Source organism: Numida meleagris, chromosome Z (assembly GCF_002078875.1).
Source record: "Numida meleagris isolate 19003 breed g44 Domestic line chromosome Z, NumMel1.0, whole genome shotgun sequence".
Taxonomy (NCBI): Eukaryota; Metazoa; Chordata; class Aves; order Galliformes; family Numididae; genus Numida; species Numida meleagris.
In genome coordinates, this window is record NC_034438.1 from 43,835,950 (window position 1) to 43,861,817 (window position 25,868).

Consider the following 25,868-nt stretch of genomic DNA (forward strand, 5'->3'; position numbering starts at 1 on the left):
TTCACCAATTAAAGATGAAATTTCTGCTTAAAATCTGGTTCATAGCACAGTAATGATTTTCCAAAAGCCAATTCCCGCAGATTATGCTCTGCTTTTGGATGGTGTTAGGAAAAGAGCTGTGCCATCAAAAGACATCCAAGAATCAGGTTTTCTTATTTCTTCACCTTGTTCTAACACATAGGCAGCACCAATTCAGAAATATATCTGTACCATAGCAATTAGACCAAACACAAGGACCTTTTTAACTGGTATGAAACATGAGACGTTTGCCTTTTGGCAGCTCTATTCATTGTAATGGATGTGGAAGGAGAACCAGTGCTTCCTCGCGGTGCTTCCTTACAGTAACTGGACCCACTCACTGCAGTAACGATTTACTACAAAAGAGCAGGAAGCAGGCCTTGCCTCCCGCCAGCGCTGCCCATCACGCCGCAGGCCATGGTCAGAGGAGAAGTGCGGCTGTGCATGCGCTTGAGGTGCTGCTCGATGCCAGGGAGCAGTGCATCCCTGGCAGAGGCTGTTGCTGCCTTTTGGCTGTGCAGAGACATCTGCTGTGGGAGCACATGGAGCCTTGGAAAGGGGTTTTCTTCATTCTCTCTGCATGGAGCCAGTGGAGTCTCTTCAGCACCAGCACCTGCTACAAAGCTAGTAAACACATGTATTTCTGACCAAAATATATTTTTGACTGAAATGCAGAATGAAGACCCTATGCTGTTTCAAATATAAACCGTTTTCGCTCCTCCAGAATAATTTTCTCACCAAAACACAGTAGTACCAAAATACATCGAATTTCAATGCTTCCAATCAGCGAGTCTATTCGTTTTCCCCCAGGAGACAACCACCCTTACCGCCCTTTGCTGTCCCACCAGCGCTGCTGAGCAGCATCCCGTTCACTTCATACTACCGCACGCAGCGACCCGCACCTCGGGAGGCCGCGGGTCCCACACTGCGCACCCTCTTCGACGGAGGGTCTGACGGGCCGGGGGCCGGAAGGAGGGTTTCCCCGAGGGAGGGGGCAGAGCGCCGACGGCTCGTTGAGGAAGTGGCCGCGGCTACGAGAGAAAACGAGGAAACGGTGGCTCCCGCAACGCCTAGCTCGGGTACAGCTCCGCTCGTGGCGAAGCCGACCCATTCTGCTCGCTCCCAGCAACGACAGGAGCCGCCAGTGGGCAGCAGCAGGCGGTGAGCGGAGCGGCAGCGGCAGCGGTGAGTGGGGGCCACGCCGGGCCGGGGGCACGCTGCCAGCAGCGAGCGGGGTGGGTTGGGTCTCCTAGCCACCTCCGGGAATGGGAGCGGGATGAAGGGAGCGGCAAAACGGCGGAGTCGCCCCGGGAGAGGAGCGGCTGTGTACAACCGCAGAGCGGCGAGCAAATGCACCAATCTGGAAGGAAGCTGGAACGTTCTGTGCTTCTGTAATATCATCAGCCCAGCATTTGAGGAACAAGAATATGGAACTTAAATACAGAAAATATATAGATTTCGTTATGTTTTGATGTGTTGTTGTAGCTGTATTTTTTAACAAAGCAAAACTTAGACAAGAGTAAACGATTGTCTGGCTTCTGAATGGTGCATAATACATCAAAGATTTGAGACCTTGGAAAATGTGTTTAAAAAAGGGTTTCTTTCTTATCAAACTTCCTGATTTTGTTTCTGGCAAAACAGCCATTGAGCATTGCTAGAAGCGCTGAAGGTCAGTTCTAAGGGTGTGATGACTGACTTGGTGTTGATCACTTTAGTGTTGGCCAGCATTATGTGTTTTCTTCTTTAGCTCTGTACTACATACGCTTTGTGCTAGGGTTCATCAGGCTTGGGAGTAATGTGATGCTACCCTGGGCAAAACCAAACGCTGCTTTTGTTAGGTGACACTGACCCTGCTAGAGGTGGCAGAGTCACCGTTTGGCAAGATTACACAAAATGTCACAAAGTATTTCCATTTTAAAACAAAATTATTCCTTCTAAATGAATGAACTGCTTATAAATTTTTTGATGTTTTCTGTTGGGCTTCTTTCATGCTCTTTTTATCCATAGAAATTTAGATTTCTCAATCCTTGGGGCTGAATCTGCAGCCTGATCCTCAGGCACAGCCATCCGGTACAAGTGAGTATCAGGCTCTAAAGCTGTGCACTACTACAGGCTTGGAGGCCATGAGCTAAAGCAGAGCAGAATACGTTGAGGCAGCCTACTTAGAGGAACTGTGACTTTTTTTTCATCCTTCTGTTGAACATTCAGCAATAGAGACAAATAAGGAAGTTTGAATGTTCTTTATTTCTGACAGTTTTCCTGTGGGGGAGAAACATTATAGTTTGGTAAAGACTTTGAACTAAAAGGTTTGGAATCACAGAATGTGCCCAAAAATGTAAGTAATTGCTTCAGATTTCAAATATACTTGAAATAACTGCAAAACCCCATGAGAAAAACTGTTGAAGTCTTCTATATTTGCTACCTTTAGAAAGTATTAACTTCATAAAATCAGTGAGCAGTGCTAATCTTCCATTTTCACATTGTGATCCTGAAAGAAGAGCAGAATTAGATCTGAAGTTGCAGGAAGACAAAACCAGAAATTCGATTTTAGAAGCAGCTAGCAGGTTATGTTCAGAACTAAACTGCATTTTAGAATGCTGATGGTAAAATTAAAAGCTGGATTTAAGCACCTTTGAAGATACTGATATAAAAAAATATTACATAGGAGCGTTACCATAGTCTGCTATCTTTTGCATATGTTGTGACAGAGATGTGAGGAGCAGAAGTCGCTACTGAAATGCATGTTGTGTTCAGAGTTCATGCAATCGTAGTTTTAGTATAAGTTTTGATTCTTTTGTCCTTCTTTATGCTTTTTCATTATGCAGTATTTAACAAAAAGTAGTAAGTCTTCTGGCATTTCTAGTTAGAATATTGTGACTGTCAGCAATTGTGTTTGTGTCTGTATCCATGGAAGAAGGATACTAGGGGGTGGTGTCCTTTTTTTTAGCTTTGCAGATTCTTGGATCAGTAGTTCAATATCTGTTGCGTGCACATCAATTGCATGTCTAGCTCCAGGATAATATGGCTGAAAAGGGGAACTTGTATGGTTTTGTATCGTAATTACAAAGAATGCAATGCATATCTTTGCATGTGAGTAACGATTACAGAAAGATCCTTCCAATGAGCTATTTAAAATTGTTTCTTTTGTACTTAAAGATGATTGTATATTTGTGTGAGCTTCTGCGTTGGGGTGAACGTAGTTGCGCCATTCAGACTGTGCATGTCTTCAGTCTCAGTCCAATGGTCTTTAATAGCTCAAGATAATCTTGTGAGCATGAGAAATGTGGTTCAGTCATAAGAAGGAAAACTTCTCATCTTGCAAGCATTTGCAGGATCCTCTTAATTTCTAACTTAGGGGGAAATATCATTTTATTATAGGGAAATAGTTTTTTTTTGCTTACATTTGGCAAAATAAGAAAATCTTGGAGGTGGAGGCATTGGTAGCTTGTTTTCTGACATCTTACTGGGCATTTCTAGGAATGTTTTAACAGGGAAATGTTCATAATATTTGCAACAAAAGAGTGGAATACAGGAATCGCTGTAGGAAAGGATAATTGGTACTTGTTAACATTTGATATCTACCTCAGAGAAATAAAATGAAAGTATGTAGCTTTATCTTTACATTCCAAAGACAAAATTAGGTCAGAATTTCCTGTCTCTATGTACAGTGACTAAGTGACCACTTATTTAAATGAGTTTGTTGAAAGGAAAGAAGGGGAAAAATATTTTGAGACCAGTTGGGTCTCAGTCCTCATCTTGTAAGGACTCCCCGGTATCTGCCTCCTCTCTGTACCAGGTAACAGAGCAGCTTCAAATTTAATAAGTATTAGAACTTAAATAGCCAGTATGCAGAAATGTTATAGAGTATTATTTTTGTGTGGTTTCACTATCACTCAGTTTGTAACTAGCAGATGATGGAATGTATTGATTTGAACAGCGAGGACTACCCTCCCCTTCCTCCTGCTTTGTCCTAATTTGCTTTGGGACAGTGTTCTTCAGAAAAAGTATTGGATGCTAGGTGTCCTGAATGGATAACTCCTAATGTGTGCAGCAACTTCTCTACCTTCCAAAATACAAGGAGATGATGGAAGGAATCTTTCAGAGTTGATTCTCAGCAGGGGTAAACTCAGAAGCGCTAAAACCTTTTGTAAGATAGTAGGACTAAGGTACTGTATGTAAATTCAGCCTGTAAATCCGTGAAGTAAATCCTATGCTGGAGATAGAGCTGTGGTTATAAGAATCACAGCTGTGTTTGGAGATATAGAGAATATGAACAAGGAAAATGGGTGTAAAATTACCTAAATATCTTTACGTTATAAATTAAATAAAAATAGAGTTTGACAATTTAAAAAAAATACTTGAAAATTCTTATGTTAAGCAACAGATTCAGTAAAATGAATGAAAGATCCAGGGTTCATCACTGAATGCATCAGCCACAGTTGTGCTACACCCACCCTCCTACATAATCTTTTTCTTATTTTTTTTTCCCCTTCTTCAGACAAGATAATGAACTATATATACATTTTTTTTTGTCTGCAGCCTCTAGAACACACAAAATCCAGTGCATTTTCTTTTAGTTAAAGCTGCGGTATCTGAGTGCAAAATTAGACTGTGGGATGCCAGAGGTGAAGTGATAAAATGGGCGCTGCTGCTGATCACTGGGTGTGAAGTTCTGCTTTTAAAAATAGTAGATCAGATTTCACAAGGCTTTACAAATTTCGGAGGAATTAACCTTAGTTTAAAATGATGTCATGATTTTTTTTAGAAACTGTTTTTCTTGATTTTTGGTAAGGCTGAATGTAAAGTTCATTTCTTTATTTGGGACTGGAAGCTTGCTAAAAATACTTTTTTAATTTTCAAGCTCTTTAAAAAATCTGGTACAGGAGAATTTTAACTGAAAAACACTTCCTGACATTTTGTTTGAAAAGGATACAGAAAAGCAAGCTAGTAAGAGTATGAAATGTGTTTATGGATAGGTTTCATCTCTGGGAAACTCAGTCCAAATTTGGTAATTTGAATCAAGACAACCAGTTCACTCTATGTAAAAACAAAAACAGCTTTGGCAAGGTGAAGGTCACCAGTATCTGAAACATTCAGAATGTAAGTAAAGGAAGCAACATTAATGCGGTCTATCTCTGACATAGTGTTTTAGATTTTACATCTGCTTTTCAAAGAATACACATATGATTTTCATGATATTTTGCTCAAAATTTGGTAAAGCCAATTAGATGTTTAAGTAAGGATTATTTTTGGAAATTGGAAAATGGGATTAGCTACCTTTTGAACTGAGAAATCATAAACTTCTGAGTATTATGTTTTATTTAAACTAATGCATGTCAAGAGGAAGAATACTGTTATGACCAATTCTGGTCATGCACACATCAGGACAGCCCCAGAAACAAAGTGAACAGTGAAGCAGGTGGCATTGGGTGAATATTCTATCCTCAGGTCTCACGAAGAAACCTCCTGCTGCTTCGAGTTAGCTGAACTTTGTGACTGTCTTTATCCAGTGAGCATAACAAAGATTGGGTTGGGGCAGCAGGGACTCCTATGCACACAAGTAGGGGAAGCATGCACTCAAATCCAATGAAACCTTCCCTGTGCAAAGGATGCAGCGTTTTGGTAGCCTGTTGCAGTAAAACCACTCTGGACCATTTAGCAGTGTTAACCATTGATATTGCACAGAGCACTGCATGTCGTGAGTAAAGAAGCCTGACTACAAACTATTATTTTTCTAGTTTGGCAGTTTGTCATGCAAGAGCTAGGAAGTACTACAAGTTGGCCCATGTGCATTCCCTCTGCTCACAGTGAATAAAAGTGCCTTATCTAGAGATTTCACTGGTCCAGGTGCTGCAAATAGGCTTCCTCCAGAGGACAAAGGAGAGGGCTTTTGTCTTTCTCTGCACAGCATTTCTCAAACATTCTTGGATTTTATGTGAGAAGTGAGGTGACAGTTCTTCTGAGTGATTGTTCACTAGCTAAAAGGTATTCCTGCCCCTTAAGGAAGTGGATTGCTGGTTCACTGACGTGCCAATTGGTAGTAGATGCATTTTTCTACATAGCTTGCCTTTCTAGCCCCAGTGCTGGTGGAAACTATTTCTGGGAAGCCCTTTCTTTGATCTGGGTCCTAATTAGAAAATTACTCAATAATTTTGTTTAAGAAACCGATACTTAATGTTATTAGTCTAGCTGTGTAAGCTAGTATCAGATCTTCCTTCTCTCTACCCCCAAAAAAGAAAAAAGAAAGGAGAGGAAAGAAGAGAAAATAGGGGAGGGGAGAGGAGGCATTACTTTTGTTCTGTCGTCTTTTTTAGTAATGACTTCCTTCTGAAAATGATGTTTTTCTTCAGAGGGATATCTTGTTTATCAGTTGATGCTAAAAAAATCCCAAGAAATGAAAACTAAGTCAGGGATTATGCCGATATACACACTGAAGGCTTCATCCTTCTGAAAGAAACCAGTCTTTTTCTGTTACGATGGTAAAACAAATCCACAATGTCAACATCTCTGTGATCAGGACTGCATTTTTTTTTTTAACCTTCCTGGAAAAAGAGGAACATTTTGTTTAAACACTGTTATTGGTAGAATGTTCTGGTAGATCTGCTTCTCTTGTAGATGGTAAATCTGTGAAAAACAACTGACAATAGTGAACCTTGAAAAAAGATTTTGGAGTCATTTTTAGAGAAAGTTTAATGACATCTTGACATGTCTTGGTTTTACTGTGCTTTCTTTTTCGTAGCTGTTCTACTGTAGCAGTCTCTCTCTGTAGCAGTCGTCTGTAAAATAATGTATTTCTTCTGGAAATGTGCTGTGCTGACATCACTAACGTCACTCTACTAATGAATGTGAAAATAGCCAGGCCATTGGTCTTGCAGTTCCACTCCTGGATCCAGATAGCCAATAAAAATGTAGAACAGAACCAGACCTAGAACTGAGTCGCTGGCAACATCTCTGGAGGCTGGCCATCAGCCAGATGTAGCCCCATTCACTATGACTCTGGGAGGTTGACTGTTGAGACAGTTCATAGCCACCTGTTGGACAATCCATCCAGAAGGATGCCATGAGGGACAGTGTGAATGGCCTTAATAGTATCAAGAAAGAACAGCTTGTTCATCCATGCCATTGTCCTGTGTGGCTGGTTGATTGTATACTGCCTGTGCTTTCCTGTCCGTCCCCGTAATCCTCACCTGGAGGCTCTGTAAAGGACCATCTCTAACTGCAAGGGCTGTACAGTCTAATCTCTCCCTTACATGCAGCTCCAGACTTCCACCTGTGGCTTTCAACGATTTTACCCTTATCCTTCCTTAAAACTCCTAGGAGAATAAAGAGGAGCAAGGTAGAGGTAGCTGTCTTGTCCATACAGATTCTTTCAGATGCTTTCCAGGTGTGTTTTCCTGACTTCTGCTCCTCAGCAAGAGTGTAAGAATGCTCCACCTTCCTCCGTGCACAGAATAACCCAGATGCTGAACTCCTGCATTATGTTTGGAGTACCCCATGCCTGCAACATTCTCGAGGAAGTTACCCGAAGGGAAGTGCGTAGCTGATTTTCGTATGTTTTTGTACAGTACTGTCTTTTTCCACCCATCTTAGATAAGCGTGATATTAGCTTGCATTTGTAGCTTCCTTAAAAGTCCAATATCATGGCTGTGGGGAGAGATGCACTTCAGAGCTTCTTGCTGTTGCACTCAGGTGCATCCCTCACATAAGCAGGCATGCTTCCTATAGCCTCGCAGTAATAAAGCCTTACTTCATGGTGGCAAGCATGCATTATTGCCTGCAGTCTTCCTCTCAGAATTACAAAAAGTCTACGTCAGAGCATCCAGCACCTTAAGGAGGAAATGCAATTTAATGATTTATAGTAACTATAAAGTTACCATAATGTTTACTGAAGAATGAAGTCATCTTGAATAAAAATTGTGGGTAATTCTAGGTTACTGTAGGCAATTTGATCCTGCAAATATGTGTCTTCCCTAGAGAGAGGTAGAGTTCGTTGTCCCATGGTCCAGAGCCTGCTTTGGGTTTTGTGATATTTCCTGTGCTTTGGAGGGTCCTGAATTTGCTGTGAATTTTTTGGATCGCATTTCAACTATCTTTTTTTGCCAGGTTTTCAAAAGAGACTGCTTGTGCCATCCCTATCCTGTCGGTCTCTCCCTGGTAACTTTTTAATTTCAACCTAATTCCTTAGAGTAGATGGTCTCGTGGGTAGTCCAGCCAGCCATTAATGGGAATGAATGTGCACAGAGGAGAACAAACCAATGCAATGTCTCCATTGCTGGAAGCATGAGTTCAGTGTGTACCTGTTTTTTATAGCCTGTAACCAGGACATGCGTAGCTGCAGCACCCCTTGACAGCCATCCATGCTTGCTGAATGTTTTTGTAGACCAGACAGTGGATGTGAGTACAGTGAGGTGGTGGGTGGTTCATTTCAGCAGTGGTGACAAGGACTCCACTGGTGCATATTTTTACAATCACTGCATGCTGGTTTTTGTTCATCGCTAGTGAAAAAGCTTTGCTAATGGTGGTTACTAATTTGAAAAATAGTGTTTTCTAGCTGACAATTTGCTCTATCGAGTAGTGTTATTTGTGCTCTTTGTAGATGTTGTTTCTCGCATTCTAGAGTTACTTTGCTGGGTCATGATTATCTTGTCCACTGCAACTTCAAGGTTATTTTCTTCTGCTTTCCAGTGTCAGTGTATTTGTGTTTAGCATTACTCCTCCCCAGGTGCAGGACCTTGCACTTTTCCCCTGTTTAGATAAATTAAATTCCTCTCAGCTCAGCTCTCCACTCTGTTCAGGGTCCCTCCAACTGGCATCAAAATCCTCTGTTTTATCTACTACTCCTTGCAGTTTAGTATTATCTGTAAACTTGTGGCCCCATTGTCCCTCTCATTAATGAAGGTGTTGGATAGTATTGGCCCTGAATGGATCCTGGAGTACGCCAGCAAGAACATCCAATGGGCCATGTGTCCGTGATTACAACCTTCTGACTGTGAAATAAATCACTGAAATAATGCATTAAATTAAAGGGAAGTCCTCTTAGTCTTCATCTGGTGTGAATTTAATTGTCCTTTTGGATGGTATTTTTTGTAGAATGATTGATTGTGATGACTTACTGACAACCGCCCTCTTCCACCTCTTCCTTTACAGGTTTCTTTTGCAATAAATAAATAAAAGAGATGAATTGATAGATAATTTGTACTAAGAATGTGACTGTTCAAAATGCACGTATTTTAAAGGCAAAGCAGAGGGAGATTTTATCAACAAAAATGCTGGAAAGATTAAGTTCAGTGTAGGAAGTGATCTTTAGTTAGTAATTTTTGCATGCAAACCACAAGAGTTAATAAATAAGCTGTATACAAATCTGATTTGTAGGACTGTAGTAGCTCTGCAGCTCTTATGTCTCCCTTCTTCAGGAAGGTGAGAGAAAACCAGAAGATCTGCAAAAGACGTGGCTCAGTCTTGATTGAGCCCTGTCTATACTTTTCTATATTGTTTTCTGTACTGTGGGATCCTTGTTCAATTGACTTGTGTGCTCCCCTTACAGCACCTACCTTGCATATTCAGAGTAGTAAAGGTATTTCTCACCTGTTTCTTGCCCCACGTGCAAGAAATATCAGATTGGCCACAGTTTGCTAATGAGCCATCTATAAACTGAGCAGGCCATCGCCATGCTTGCAGCAGGGCTGCAACAGAAGATGTCAGCCTCACGCACCCTGTGACAAAGGGTTTTTTTTTTTTTAGGATGCCCACTGCTTAGTTGCAGTGTTGCACCAGGGACCTTCCATTCTTACATGGTTTTCCATAAAGTTCTCTCCACCCACTTTCACATGACTCAGTTGCACACTTCAGTGAGCTGAGTGATCTTGACATCTACCTACATTTTTTAATGCTGATTCCCTGGACTTCTGCCTGGTTTCCCTCAAATCATGCCATTCATTTTAATTGTAAAGGGTGTACTGCTTCTGCAGCTAGATCCTGCACAGCAACTGAAACAGCAGCTGAGCTTCTGATTCTTTTGTCAACCTTTATTCAAAGTAATGGAAGACTGGAAGAGAGTAACAGCAAAGTGAATAAAATCGATAACTATTCTCTACATTAATGTCCTTGATTATTGTACTTAGTATCCATGCATTTTTCTTAGTGTACATGCACTGGAAAAAAAGAATATCAGATATGCAGTGACCTTGTAAAGACAAAGAAACAGCAGTGTTTTTCTATAGCACAGTACCTGGCTGTCCAGGCAGGGTAAATGTGTCTTAGGGTTTAATAAAAGTAAATTTCTCTGATGGCAGTGTCAAAGATAGAGGTAACTCAAGGGAAGATAGGACACAAGAAGAACAGTGCTCCTGTAGCTGGAGTTCTGTAGAGATATTGTGCATGTTTTTTAGAAATACATAATTATAAGAAATTTAATTGTTAAATTAAGAATAAAAGAATTTATTTATACTGCCTTCACTACTACTCTTCAGAGATACTGAACTCCATTCTTTTCTGTATTTTTGTTGGCAGTGCTCCTTTGTATTATTCCAATATATGCAATTTGAAATGAAAGCTGTACAAGATTACAGTATCACATTAATTATTTTTTTACTGATACTCATGTTTCCTTTTTCATTTCAGGGATTAAACATTAATTGACTACTTGGGAAGAAAAAAAAATAATCATGGCTTCCAACATGGCTAACCCTGCTAACCATTTGCCATACTTCTTTGGCAATATTACACGCGAGGAAGCTGAGGAGTATTTGATGCAGGGAGGAATGAGTGATGGACTATACTTGCTTCGCCAAAGCCGGAATTACCTAGGGGGCTTTGCCTTATCCTTGGCATATGGAAGGAAGGTTCATCATTACACAATTGAGAGAGAGCTGAGTGGGACGTATGCTATTGCAGGAGGCAAGTCACATGCAAGTCCTGCTGAACTCATTAACTATCATTCAGAGGAAGCAGATGGCCTTATCTGTCTGCTGAGAAAATCTTTCAATCGACCACCAGGCATTGAGCCCAAAACAGGGCCCTTTGAAGATTTAAAAGAGAACCTCATCAGAGAGTATGTCAAACAAACGTGGAATCTGCAGGTAAATCCAGATGAATTTGTCATAAAGTGGAGGCTAGGAGGAGACCTCATGGCAACCTACAGCTTCCTCACTAAGGGAGCGTAGGGTCAGGCACTGATCTCTGCTCTCTGATAACTGCAGCAGGACCCACCAAGGGAATGGCATGGAGGTGCATTAAAGAAGGGTCTGATTAGGTATTGAAAAAAAGCTCTTCACCAGAGTGTGGTAGGGCACTGGAGCAGGCTACCCAGGACGATGGTCATAGCACCAAGCTGCAAGAGTTTGAGCAGTATTTGGACAGCACTCAGAGATACAGTTCGACATCCCAGAGACATTAAGTATATCTAGCTATGCTGGACTATCTTTTCACTTGAAATACTGATATATTAAGTTTATTACTTATTATTCTTTCTCAGAAATTTTTTCCTCATTTTTCTTTCTCAGAGATGAAGGAAAAATCCCAGCTTTGTGATAGTTAGATTACTCTATCATAATTACTCTTTAAATGTCTGTGTAGCAACTAGTATTTTTCTTCACATAAAACGTCTTCACATAAATACTGCAAGTTTTAGATGTCCCAAAAGAAATACAGTACTGGGATTATATCTGTACATTTTCTACTGCAGAAGACAGTTTGACTGTCCCATTATTTTACCACTCTAGGGTCATGCTCTTGAACAAGCTATCATTAGCCAAAAACCTCAGCTGGAGAAACTGATTGCCACTACAGCCCATGAGAAGATGCCTTGGTTCCATGGCAGGATCTCTCGGGAAGAATCAGAGCACCGTATCCTAATTGGGTCAAGAAACAATGGAAAATTTTTGTGAGTGTTTTTTTTCTGCATTACTGCTGTTTGCCGCTAGTGTCACCACATAGTGCACTTGAATGAATAGCAGGTGAGAATATGCCCAAAGAGGTGGCTTATTCACAGTGAGGGAGCCTAGTCCAGCGTGATAGATATTACATGATGTAACTAACTATTCCTACATTGAGCGAATGTCTCCAAAATTGGGTTTTCACTTATCTAAAGATGGGAGATGACACCAAGCTAGTGGGGAGTGTTAATTTGTTTGAGTGTAGGAAGGCTTTGCAGAGAGATCTGAATAGGCTAGATCAGTGGGTCATATCCAGTTATTATGGCATTCAACAAGGCTAAGTGCTGAGTGTCTTGCTTGCATCATGATAACCCCATGCAGCATTATAGGAAGAGTGGCTGGCAAGTTTCCTGGCAGAAAAGGACCTGGGGGTTCTAGTCAACAACGGGCTGAACATGATCTGGCAATGTGCCTAGGTGGCCAAGGCCACTGTTATCCTAGCTTGTATCAGAAGCAGGAATTGATCAGGGGATTCATTTTCCTCAGCACTGTTGAGACTGTACGTTGAATACAGTGCTCAGTTTTGGGGCAACAGTCACAAGTTGCACCAAGAGAGGTTTCAATTGAATATCAGAAAGAATTCTTCATGAAAAGGGTGATTAGGCATTGGAACAGGCTGCACAGGGAGGTGGTGGCATTGCCAGCCCTGGAGGAATTTAAGAGACACAAGGATGTGGCATGTAGGAACATGATTTAGCGGGTGGACTTTTAAGTATTGATGACCTTTAAGGTCTTATCCAAGCTAAGTGATTCTAATTGATAATTAATAAATGATTCTAATATGATTAGAATCTATGATTCTATCTATAGATAGATAGATATATCATGATTCTATCTATAGAATCATAGATTCTAATATATGATTCTATATGTATATATAAAATTATCATTACTGTTATTTCTTTCTTCCTTTTCTGTCTTAGTTTTATCTCAAGCCACTGTTTCTTCCTCTATTTTTTTCCAATTCTCTCCTGTATCCCATAAGAGGAAGGGAGTGAGTGAAAAGCTCTGTGATGCTTAGCTGCCTGCCAAGTTAAGCAACAAGTACTAAGTTGCTGTGGTGGGCTAAGGTTAACCTACCATGTTGCTCTGACAATTCACCACTTCAGCTGGATGGGGAGTCAGAAAATAGGATTGAAAAGCTTGTTGGTCAACGTGAGGAGAGAGAACCGGGAAACTGTTTACCAGTTCTTGGGGAAAACTAATTAATTACCAATTAAAATAAATTTGGATAGTAAGTAACAAAGACAAAAACATAAACCATCTTCAGAACACTCCCCTTCCTTCATGCCCAACTCCTCCCCCCACCAGACAGTACAGTGTCTGGGGTTATAGTCAGTCCATAATAGTTTCCCTCTGTTATTCCTTATTCTCACACTTCCTGCTGCAGCATGGGCTCTTGGTAGGCTGCAGTTCCTTCTTGAGCTATCCACCTGTGTAAAGAGCTACACTCCCTGTGTGCAGCTGAGGGGCTGAGCAGTGTCCTAGGGGTGTGTCATGGAGCTAGCTGTAAGGGGTCAGTACTAGGTTTGACCTGCCCAGGGCAGCTCTGGCCTCCTCCTGTGCTCCTCAGCCAAAGCCCTACCACCAACAGCCAACACAGTGATTTACCAGTAACATAAAAATAGTGATAGACTGCTTGTGTTAACCACTTCTGGTGCCCATAGTTGTCAGTGTTCCTGGGGGGTAGTGACTGTTTTGTGACTGTCTCTTTCTGTGTTAATATAAACCCATTATTAAAGTTAGTGGTTTGCAGTTGTCATTTTGTCCGGATCACAGCCAATCAAAATTTTACAGCAAAACAGTTCTTCTGGAAATCCTCAACATCACTGAGACGTCTTTTGCCATCCTCCCTTCTCCTCCCTGGCCCACCCCCCCAATCTCCAAGAAAAAAATTGGAAAATTGAAGCTCAAAGGCCATGGCTGAGGAAGAATCACTTGGCAGAAATTTCATCACCTTTGTATGTAATCTTCAGTATTCATCTATCTTTGACTTTTCTATAGCTTGTCCAAGGTAAAACCCCTCAGCAGATATTGGTTTGTGTGTGGGCAAAGTGCGTCTCTTAGGATGAATGAAGGAAACTAGGTTTCTTGAAAAACTGGATACCTTAGTTAACATTTCTTAAGAACAGAGATGTGGTTTGGAGTTAGGGCGTCTTTATGGCAGGTCTGACATTTTCAGTCTCCATTAGAGACCCTGGTTTTTTTTTTTTTAATCTTCTTTTAAGTATTCCTACAGCTTTAAATAGAACTTATTTTCCAGAATTTTCCTCCTTCCCTCAGAGATGGCACAGGAAGCATTTCTGAGACTGTTACAGTGATACTTGATGAGCTGTGGCAGGCATGGTCAGACCTTCCTTGGTACTGATTATGTCAGTGAGTGTGTGTCTCTTGTAGCAACTCAAAAGGCTTCTTTCACACTGGGGAGATTACCTCCTCAGTGAAAATTCTAGCTTTGAAGTTCTGTTTAAACCATAAGTGTATCTGGAGCTTTAACAGTATCAAAATGTAACTGATAATAGGTTCAGTTTATGTCCATCTTATTAAGGACAGCTATGTATACTTTGTGTCTGCAGGATAGATGCTATATAGCACATTAATTGTTCTTGTACAAGCTGCCTATCTGGCAGGTTTAGAGTTCAGTGACCACTTAGCTGCTGTTGACTCTTATGCTCCTAGGGAATAATCAAGATGAGATCATTGACTACTTCATAATTCAGCAAGAGAAGTAACGTGTTGGTTATTTGTACTAGAAATCTCTTTTCCATTCTGGAGCTCTTCTAGCTCTGAGATCAGATCAGAAGAACAGAGACTCATAGCAAATAAAAAAGCAACTGTCTAATTCAGGGACATTTTCAGTTTTCTGCAGAGGTTTGCCTAACATGGGCTTGCTAAGCAGACACAGAGAAATAAACCACTAATTTGTAAGCTAGCTGAACCAGTAGAAGCAAAATTATAGTGAGTGCTAGAGAGGTGCATTGTTCTAGATTTCAGGCACAACAATCATGTAATTTTTCCTTATCAGTAATAGTGCATGTTGGAATCTTCTGTACATCTGTGGACTGACCACTGAGAATTTTGCTTGTGAATGTAGCTGCTCAAGGAATTTTTTTTTTTTGAGACACTCAAGCCTGATAGCTGACTGAAGGGTAAAATTTTGAAATATTTACTATCTAAAAGAAGGCCACTTGTTGAGCAAGGAATTGGAGGGCAGTCAGGGAGCATAAATGGAAACTAGATTATGAAAAGCTGTGGGATTGATCAGGGTCACAAGTAGGCCTGCTATAATGTTGACGGATGACAAGTACTAACTTGTTTATTTTGGAAAAGACAGTAAATTTTAGGAGGCTATAATACTTCTGTATGTTCTTTTTCAAGGCTCTCTAAAAAGTAATTACACCAGAAATCTTCTTTCTGATGTTTGTTGAAGCAAATTCCATTGCAGTGATCTCCATGAGACCACGTCTAATCCTTAAGACTTTTGTAGCACTTTCTTGTATCACTACAAGACTATGAAATCCAGGTGTTTATACACAATAATTATGCCAGTACTTGAAAAGATTTCTGATTGCCTTTCAAAATGTCCTAAATTGCATTGTAAGTCTAGAACTGCCACTCATCCAAGCTACTGGAAGAGTTCTGAGCTAACTATGAATGTATTGCTAAAGAATTTTCAAAGGTCTTCTTAAAGTTTTTTTCACAACTAAAAAGTTACGGAATAAAGCACTTACTTGAGTGTTACAGAGTTTGTTTTCAAATCCAAATGTAGAAACTATGACATGACAATGACATGACATAAAATTGGAAGATGTGCCCATCTCCTCCAAAAGGAACACTTGGGAAAAAGATTGCCATACTAGCCACAAAATTTGGAAGAAAGCTTACAGCATCAGAATAGAAAGAAAATACGACATCCCTGAAATGATCTGAAGAGCAACTGAAAATGGAGGATTTAAGTTTCAAGCCTCTGTTGGCTGCATTAGCATTACTTTTCATGCTGCATAGGACTCTTAATTCTTACCAAGAATTTTGATAAGCATTAGTTTTTCACTCAGCTTTATCTGGTTGAAGGCATAATTACAGACTATGGTGATCAGCATTATCTAGGCGATGGTAGATAATATTACTGTTTTTATTGCTGTTATTAATATTGTTAATGTTATCAGTGTGAGTGCATGTGTGCATGAACTAGTTGAAAAATAAACTAGGCTTTGCTAATAGGTACTGACTAGCAGTATAAGAAATAGTAGCTTTCCCTGCAATTACAACTCTAGTAAAGTATGTGATAGCTTTTGGCACATCTTTGTTTGTCATTAGTGGTGAGAACTTCAATTGTATGAATATGTGATCTTGTTTATGTGTTAAGAATCAGAAATTCTGAAGCTGAAGGAAGATAAACAACATTCAGAAATACTGTTAAACACAAAAGCTTGTCCTTAAGGAAAATGTGGCTGAAGATATTACACAATTAGCAGTTTACCCTCGGTAAACCTTTTATATCAGTCCACAGCTGTATATAATTCATATAATATGTGAATAATTAAACACTATTTTAGTGTCATAAAACCATCTTTATTATGTAACTAAACATTCTAAAACATACAAGACTAGTTGAGACCATGAAAGCGGCTCACAGCACTAATAATGGCATCTCATGACCTCTAGGGATCAAGCTGCCTCTAACAAGTTGCAATAGTCAACACTGTTAAGACTGTTCTGAAACAACAAGTTCTGAAGTTCAGTTGTCTGTAAGAATTCACTTCTCTTTTGTCTGAGCAAAAATCTATGTTAGTAATACCTGTAGCTTTTTGTATTTATGTTACTCTTAATATCTTTCTCTAGGCATTTGCCACTAAGGGGCTGTGTACTGAGCTAAGTGGGCATTTACCTGACTTTGTAAAGTATTCTTTAATTACATCTATCCTTATTATGTTTGTATCCATAATTAGAACTGGAGGTTGCCATCAGACAAGATGAAAATAATACTAGTAAACATGACCTTCATTCAAGGACACTAATTAATGATGAAGCTCCTCTTTAAGGTGCCAAGCGGTTGCTAGGCTTAGATAGTTATAGCAATTTTACTAGATAAATGGCAAAACACTAACTGTTTACCATGCTCCTGGAGGTGTTATATTTCCTTCCACAAGAGGGGAAGAGCTCTTTGGAAGAGCTGTTCATTTGCCTTCAATTAGGTACCTCAGTAGATGCCACTTGCAAACCATTGCAACAAGACTGTGACTTCTCAAGGCTAGCTCTGTGCTATGTGCCTCAGGAGCAGAGTGGATCAGAGGTGGTCAGAAGTATCAGGAAAAGATGTGATACCTGACTGAGATAGCTGTAGTGAGAAAAGTCCCTATAGCAGACGCAGTTTTATAAGAAAGCTATTTAGTAGGGCCTAGAGTCAGTATAGTGTATTTTGCTCTGAGCAAAATAGACAGTGGTGATGCAGTCCTGCTTGCCAAGTTGTTTGATCACTTTGCAGAAAATCTCAATAATCTTAGAAGGAGATCAAATTTTGCATTGCATTTTCGATAACAGCCTGTGGCTCATCTAGCTCTTAAATTCTGTAGTATGCTGACATTTCTGAAGTGGTTTTCAATACATTCTTAAAGAGTGGAGAAGTGATACAACAGAAGACTACAGTCAGTCCATTTTTTACCTTTGTGTGGTTGTGTTACAGATGGCACCACATTAATTCCATATTTTCCTGAAATTTGGAATGTGTGCAGTGTGCTGCAGATATTTGAAGAGAAAATGAAGGGCAGTGTTATGAATAACATTACAAGAAAGATGGTTGTTAAGGACATACAAGCAGGGAATGGCTATGTCTTGATGGTTAGTGGGAAATGTCAGTATGTTTGGCATCAGGGAAGCTGTTATCACTGAGAAAGCAATGCAATACCAAGAACAAACTTACAATACACCCTTGGATATATGAGCGATATTAATTTCATACCATTCCTAAAGCAAGAATTTAGCTAATTGATTTCCCCTATTATTCTCTGCTGGAATGCTGTGTCTTTTTATTTTCAATGAGCCATTTTTAATAGTAATTTTTTTTTTTTTTTTACCCTCAGGAATTTTTTCCTTTATAAAGAAAGATCATTTGGTTCTTCACTTGGAAGCAGAAAAAATTGAGGTATTGTTGTGGTTGCTTCCAAGCAAAGACAGAGACTCCACCAAAGGAAAGAATGAGTAGCAACTTAAGGAGTTTTTAATGATATTCCAAATAGTTAATAATTGCTATGTGGATTGCAGACATAAAAGCATAAGAAATATACAACCATTGATGTCAGGAAAATTAAAATCAAACTTATTTTGAATTGCATTGTGTAGCAATTTGAGTTTCTCCGTTACTTCTAAAATTCCTGTTTTGAAAATATATGTAAAATTCAGATACTTTAATGCTTCTCTTTTTTGTATCTGTGAATTCAAATTTCCACTCAGTGAAGTTGTTGGTGTTTTCAGGCTTATGTCAGTGGGTGAAAGGGGAATATTGTTTATTCACAGTTGTTTATTCTCCTTAAGTTATTTCTTCTCTTTATGATTTTATGCAGATTTAATATTATCTATGATGGCATGAAATGGAAGACCGCTTCATATTTCACTGCTGGCTTCCTTCCCCGTAAAAATACTTTTTTAAAAAATGGTCTTTTTTTAAAGAAGATTTTTTGCTTTAATTTTGTATTGGAGAATAGAAGATATCATGCTTAACTTCAGAGCACATTAAAGCACATTGTGCGGTTTGTTGGATTTTTTTTCTGAATGTGATTGAACTCTGAATGTGCTCACTTTTTATAGAATCAAATTTCCATTTATGGAGAGAGCCCCCAAAACTGACTGTGAGTAGCTCAGGAAGCATCAAGATGGTGTAGAAATACTGATTTTTATTTGAATAGGTTTCAGACTTTCAGTATGCGTGGCCTTTTTATTTGATTCATTTTTTTTAAAGATAAATGTAAAATACTGGGTACTGAAAATGCAGATTCAGTTTTAGAGGGCTAACTTAACCTCTGCAGCTGTTATCAGTCTACAAGACCGTAATGGAATTGTGATGTCCTATGACAATCAACAGAGGCAGAAAAGTTTTCAGTTTGAACTGTAATGTTAAGTTCTGTGGGAGTACTTCTTGATTACGTAAGCGACGTGATTGCCAAATTAAGACTTGGGCAGTATTTTGTAGTTTCAAAGCTCTTTTGTTCTTCAGACATGTTTTGAAAGGTACAAGTGTCTTCTGCTGCTGTGCTTGTTAGGGATCCAAACTGTACTGGAGTTAACTGGGCACAGCTTAAGAAAACTGTACAAACATGAATTCTGCCTAAATCCTGCACTGCATATTAATAGAGCTGTTTGGATCTGTGCCACGGTCCTAAGAAATCAGGACTTTTCTCACTGATGTTTGTGCTCTTAATATTAGTTTAGAGTACCTCCTGTGATAGTAGCAACAGCTGCAAAAGGGAATCAGCTTCAGTAGGACTAATCATATTGAAGCCACCATTTCCACATATGAAACATGAAGCAAACTTGGTACTGGGAAACAAACCATTAAATTTTTACAATCTTATTTGTACTGTATTCTGAACACAATGAAATGCTATTCATGTTTTAGAAACACTAGCTTCTATTCTGAAAGCATCTTTCCAAATCTTTGCTAAGAGCAAGTCAGAGAAAGACAAAGCAAATGTCATTCTTCATTTTAGCAGAACCTGTTGCTCTCCAGTGGTCAGTCAACACAGGAAATCAGCATGCTGAGAAAACACCTGCATGTCATGAAAAACCACTATGTGTTTCAAGTTGCTTTGGAAACAGCATGCAAGTTACTTTGGTTTCAGAAAAAAAGACTCTCTACTTCCCTCTACCTTTAGCTGGTGTCCTGTTCATAACTTAGGCAACAAAAATGACTCTTCATGAAAAATAGTTGCATGGGTAGTAAAACAGTTTTAGATCAGAGTTGAGTGACTGAGGAACAGAATTTAATGCTTGCTTTTTCTAGATAATAACCGCTGCTGTTAGTGGCAAATAAGGTCAGTTTCAGTGGAAAATTTGAGAACTGTTTGACAGATGTAGTTGACCTCAGTGGTCTTTCCTCTTGCAAAAAACAGGATTTTGTAAACACCATTCTCAATTCTTTCTGAGCAGCACTTTGAAAATCCTCTTCAGGGTCATTCAAATCTAGGCTCCATTGATTTGGGAAATTACTGGGCTGCTCAGTGTCCCACACCACCCTAGGAAATCAAGTAGTGAAGTGGGTCGCTCCGTAGTTTGTCAAAGTTGATCAGCATAGAATCATAAAATGCGGTAGGTTGGAGGGGACCTTAAAGATCAACTAATTTCAGATACCTTGCCACGGGCATCACATTCTGCCATTAAAGATGGGAGCATGAAGAGGAAAGGAGGCAAACTCGGTGGAGTGAGAGCACCTTTCTTTGCACACTGGAACTGGGAATGTATGTGTTGCTGAATGGGCTTTTCATAGGAAAAAAAAACAACATTATTCCAGAAAATTTTCAGCTATCTCTACTGCTGTGTCAGTGCTGCTGTCAGCAGCAACTGAACACATGCAGCTTAAACTGAAAGCTGCTGTCTGAACTTAGAAATGCTTGGCCAACTATGATGGAGATAGTAGCAAATTCTTAGCTACTCTGGGTCCAGTCACTAGAAGATGTCTTGTCTCAGTGTGAGTTAGCCCTGAGTATACAATTGTGCAGTACAGTAAAGGCATCTCAGATCTTCTGAAAGCAGGATATTATCCTGGATACCTACGAATTTTAGGAAATTATTTTGTATTACATTCAGTTATTTCTCCCTAGTGAAACTACATGATCTGTAAAAAAGTACTGTGTGAAATTTCATGTGAATTTTATGTGAAATCAGAAACAAAGCATTATTGACTTTCTGGAAATTATAATTAATGATTACAGAAATTTACAGTTTTTTTCAATTCCAGAAGCTCATTTACTGCACAAAGAAAAATTTCCCATTATTTATTTTCCTCATTATCTTCTTCTAATATTTTGCTTTCTCCCTTTGCTGTCATCTGTTAATTTCAAAATTAAAAGAGAGAATCTTATTTTAATGAATACGCTTATCTATTGTTTTTAATTTTAGGTCATGATGATTAGATGAGATTGAAGTATAGCTGCTTATACACAATGGATTTCCATGGGCTTTGTAGGCCTGCAGTGCACGAGGTTTTTAAGTGCTTCCTAGCTCAGAGAGCCCAGTATACACTGCACAGTGTTCTGTAGCTGCCTAGCAAAGAGCTCCGCATCATGTATTTTCTGTTGTCATATGATGACTTTCAAGAGAAAAAAGAGAAACATTATGGAAGTCTATCTGAAAAGAAATGACACTAAGAAATAAATGAATGGTTTAGGAAAATGTCTTCTGAAATTGCTGTGCGGGCTTTGCTGTTTTTTAATTCAAAATCTTAAAGGAAAAGGTGATTATAAAGAGCATCTTCAACCCAACTCCTCACTGATGGTAAAGAGTAACCCTAAAATTCTCTCTTAATCCTACAGAATCCGAGAAAGGGACAGCAATGGTTCCTATGCCCTGTGTCTGCTGAATGATGGAAAAGTACTACATTACCGTATTGACAGAGATAAGACAGGAAAGCTCTCCATACCAGATGGAAAAAGATTTGACACCCTCTGGCAGGTCTGTTAAATTTGTATCACTTGGATATCTGTCATCATGTTGCAATTTTACCCAATTAGGCAGTTTCTTTTACTTTGCTCCGTTCCAGCTGTCTCTAGCTAAATAGCAGCATGTTTGAGCAGTTTATTTGTCCTCATTACAACTTTCTGTGGTTTTCGTACATGAATAAAATGTTCATTAGTGTAGGAAGCTAAGTAAATGTAAAGATTTTAATAATTTGTAAATGTGATGTTGCAGCCTTGCTGAATTTTAAATCGCTGTAAATATTATTCAGTGAACTGGACATTCTCTAGAATGGAAGACTTTTAATTTGTAAGAGACGTACTGTATGCAATAACAGTTATGCCAGGTACAGAGTTTGTCTTACGTCCCTTATAATAACAATAAGCAGAATTTTAGGAAGCACATGGGATGGTTTGGGGTGCTGTACACATAAGGCATTCTTTAGCTTTGAAATTCCCTACTTTGTAGACTGAACAGGCATGGTTTGTAAGCATTACCACAACAATATGTCTGAATTCTATTAAAAATAAAACAGTTGAGAACTGAATAGTTAACTATGTCATAGTTGGTAATAAAACTGAATACTGGAGAAATGATTGGATAAGCTGAAGAAGCTAAAGGAAGTAAAAGCCTTGAAGAATTCTATGTCCTCTTCCTTAAACTCAGAACAAGTTTTTACCTGGTATTTTAACTCTTAGCATTTCTTGTAAATATCCTGCATATTTCTTTCCCTGAGTCACTGGAGAATTTAAGCAACTTGCAAAATGTGCAAGTTTTTTGAACATCTGTATTCTTTCATTTGCAGACCATCTCTTTCCTACACAAATGCACCAACGCCAAAATAAGAGTCATGTTCCCGTGATGTAGTAACAAAAAGCATGGATAGGATAATACATGAAGTCCACAGCTATATATGTTAACTGTTTACATCCAATTATGAGCCTGAGGCCAAAGAGAGCATCTTTAAAACAAAACAAAAACCACCACCAACAAAAAAAACAACAGCGAACAAAGATGAAACTCAGAGGTTTAAAAATAAGTTATTTATTTGGAGCTAGAAATTGTTGTTAGCAGAGCCAAGTGGGGAATGTAGCATCTCACAAATCCAGTTCTTGGATCAGGTTCCAGATTCAGCCACAAAATTCCTTCAGAAATACACACTTCTGCTAAAGAAAAGTAAAGATGGTCTAAGAATATCCACAATAAGGGTCTACCATCTACCAGATCATTTGCTGTAACAAATATTGATTATTGTACATAAGCACATGATTAGGAGATAATCAGTTATACCTCTCTTACCTTCTGGTATTTCTCTCTTTCTTCTTTCTCTCATATTTTTTTTTACTCTCATTCTGGTAGTTAGTTGAGCATTATTCATACAAACCAGATGGATTATTAAGGGTTCTGTCCATTCCCTGTCCACGACATGGCTCAGAAAGTGGTAAGTTATTCCTGTTGTTTTGAAATATATAAATTATTAAAAATATGTGTGTTTTTTTGCGCTTGTAAACTGCGTGGGTGCTGATTGCCATAGGTGTAATTTAAATTTGGATTTTAAAAAAAATGAAATGCTAAATTTTCAAGTGAGTTGAGATCCACCAGATCACGTGGGCTGGAAGCAGATCCTTTGTTTTGTGGGAGGATACCACATCCAGATGGTCTAAAACTAACATCAGATCAAAAATGCACTTTACTACTCAAAGTGCCACTCTCCGTTGCTTGGCCTATCTGTGCTACCAAGTTGGGTGTTCTGACAGTCCTCCAACACACTTTACTTCAGGGAGATGCCAGCATGCCAGCGCTGCTGGTTAAGGAGTTTGGGTTGGGTGCAGTGAGACAAAGGTTTGGCTGAACCTGATGCTGAAAAAGAGAGTATTTAAAATGTCGCCCACTTACAGTGCCTGGAGGCTCTCATGTCTTGGGAGGTAAGGGGTGTCCTGAGGTCCCGTCAGTCTTGGACCTGTTTCTTCTTTAATGTCATATGAGATCATGTCCACTTCCTCTTTCACTGCCTGATCCTTGTCTGACTCTACTATTTCAGAAGCAGTGTTCTTGCTGTAAGGGCCCTCTTCTGTTTTTCTAACTGGAAGCCAGAGCCATGCTGAACATAAATGCTCTTACTTTTTACACTCCTTTGAATCATTGTTAAGGCACTGCACGTACTTTTGTCTCTGTGGCAGTAAGTACCAAAGTTTGAGTGATGCACGTTAAAGCCAGAAGCCAAGAAGATGGGCTAAGAGAAATGCTGCAATATGATTTGAAAGTAAAAAGTTGGTCTCTCATGTAAATTATTTTATTCTTGGTACATTTCTTAGCTTTTTCAGTATCTTTCTGCATTTGATTCTTTTATAGACAATATCGTTTTTGACACTCGTCCTCTTCCTGGAACTCCTTCTAAGGTACGTGGTGATGTAACAGTAAATTTTTTTTAAGAAGCCCTATCAACACATAATCTTCTAGGAATCCAAATGTTTATACTGTTGTATTTAACTTATTTTTCTAGGGCTTGTTTTATAAGCAGTAGATTGAAAATAAGCCTAAAATATTTTGTCACGCTTATTACTTTTGTAAGATTTTTGTACTGAGCTACTAAGCATTTAATTTTGTGAATCTGTTTTATATACATAATGTATGAGAAAATCAGTATGTTTCATGTGTAAAATGCCTCACTGAACGTTAAGGGTTCTTTAGTGACTGTATCAACACTAGGAGGACAGATACGACACTGTTTAAATTGCGCATTTCAAGACATTGGCGCCTGAAGCAATAATGGAGGTTTACTTTACTGAGCAAAGCCAGGTATTTCCATACCTTGTGTATGTAGTTAACATCTGATTTTGCATGATGGTTTGATTCCTTGTGAAGTGAAATTAATGTAAGTTTTTTCATCAACTCCAAAGCTTGCCCATTTGTGATTATAATTGCTTAAACTCTTAGACTCCTTTGATTACAAGAGCCACCTGAGGAGTGATATGTAACACCTTCTCATTCAGCTGTAGTTGACCTATTCTGAAATAGTGAGTTCAGTGTAGTTGTTTCACCACTCCCTGGAGAGCCTAATCATCTTGGTTTTTGAGTTAGCTAGGTGGATCTCTACAGTTGATGTAGTCCCACATTACAGAAAAAAGAATATTCAAATAAGCCAGTTCCATTTGTTTTGCTGTTGAGTCCCCCTGGGCCCATGAACAATAATTTTCATATCTGTTTCTGAAAATCAGGCACCCATTTAAAGTAATGGAATTGTGCAGTCAAAAGAGGTGCCATTTTTTAAATGTCCCAAGGTTTGGATTTATGCCGTTTACGAGTATGAATGGGATGTTTAAGCACACCAGGCAGGTTTCATGCATATAATCTAGTACATACACAGTTCTAGTATCAGAGCAAGCACATTCAATTTAGGAATATTACATAAGCGTTAGACTATTCGTAGAATATTCTGGAGATTTAAGTATAAATGAAATTAAATGCAAGAAATCCTTTAAAATCTTACTTTAAATGTTTAACATCTCAGAGCAATAGTACAAAAGATATCTGACTACACTGATATGGATGTTTTGGACTGTGTAAAGAAAGTAAATGGGCTAAATTCTTCTCTTTTTCATCAGTGTATTGCAGTAATAATGACTCCAGTTGTTAATGGTGCTTTACAGGTAAAAGGCTTGCTAACAAGATATGATTAATCTTGCCTAGTATAAATCAGCTCAAAAGAGCAACTGGTCTTAACAAATCCTGAAGGCTTGTTTTTGAGGAATTTTTAAGGAAGAGGGAGAGCCTGCCTACCAGTCACTTCAGTGTAAAATCCATTACTATCCACTCATATGTGCCTACTTCTTTCTACTCAGAAGGGGCCTTGATGATTTGTCAAGACTATGTGCCTTGCTTATTAAGTAGTCACAGTTGGCTGAAATCACTTCCAACCTTGAACATATATTTCTCTGGCAAGTAGTTGAGAAAAAGATGCTTGGTCACATGTGTGTGTTTTCAGAATTGACCAGTAGTTGTTATATTTAAGACTTGCCATGATAGAAGAAAAAACACAGTGGATATGAGAGAAATAAATATACAAAGTTGAAAAATTCAAATTAATAATACTGTTTATGGAACTCAAAGACTTCAGTTAATATTGCCAGGTTCTCATACATGAACAAATTTGTGCAAAAACAGTAACTCGCTAATGACCGCTTGTGTAGGTTTTCATATATGCAGAGCCTGAAATATAATGAACTCAGATTGTAAAAACAGAAATGTATC

At 39.0% G+C, this 25,868-nt stretch overlaps 1 protein-coding gene across 4 annotated transcripts in view; it reads left to right on the forward strand.

Moving 5' to 3' along the window:
- Nucleotides 886–25,868, forward strand: part of SYK (spleen associated tyrosine kinase) — a 44,967-nt gene continuing 19,984 nt past the window's right edge. For 2 of the 4 annotated variants that reach the window (XM_021380238.1, XM_021380240.1), the window contains exons 1-6: nucleotides 886–1,203; nucleotides 10,639–11,096; nucleotides 11,739–11,899; nucleotides 21,476–21,614; nucleotides 22,977–23,058; nucleotides 23,970–24,016. In XM_021380238.1, the coding sequence (XP_021235913.1) occupies nucleotides 10,683–11,096; nucleotides 11,739–11,899; nucleotides 21,476–21,614; nucleotides 22,977–23,058; nucleotides 23,970–24,016 (843 nt within the window). In that variant the 5' untranslated portion in view covers nucleotides 886–1,203; nucleotides 10,639–10,682. Of the gene's footprint in view, nucleotides 1,204–2,247; nucleotides 2,354–10,638; nucleotides 11,097–11,738; nucleotides 11,900–21,475; nucleotides 21,615–22,976; nucleotides 23,059–23,969; nucleotides 24,017–25,868 lie in introns of those variants that run through there. The other 2 variants (XM_021380239.1, XM_021380241.1) reach the window with 2 other exon arrangements.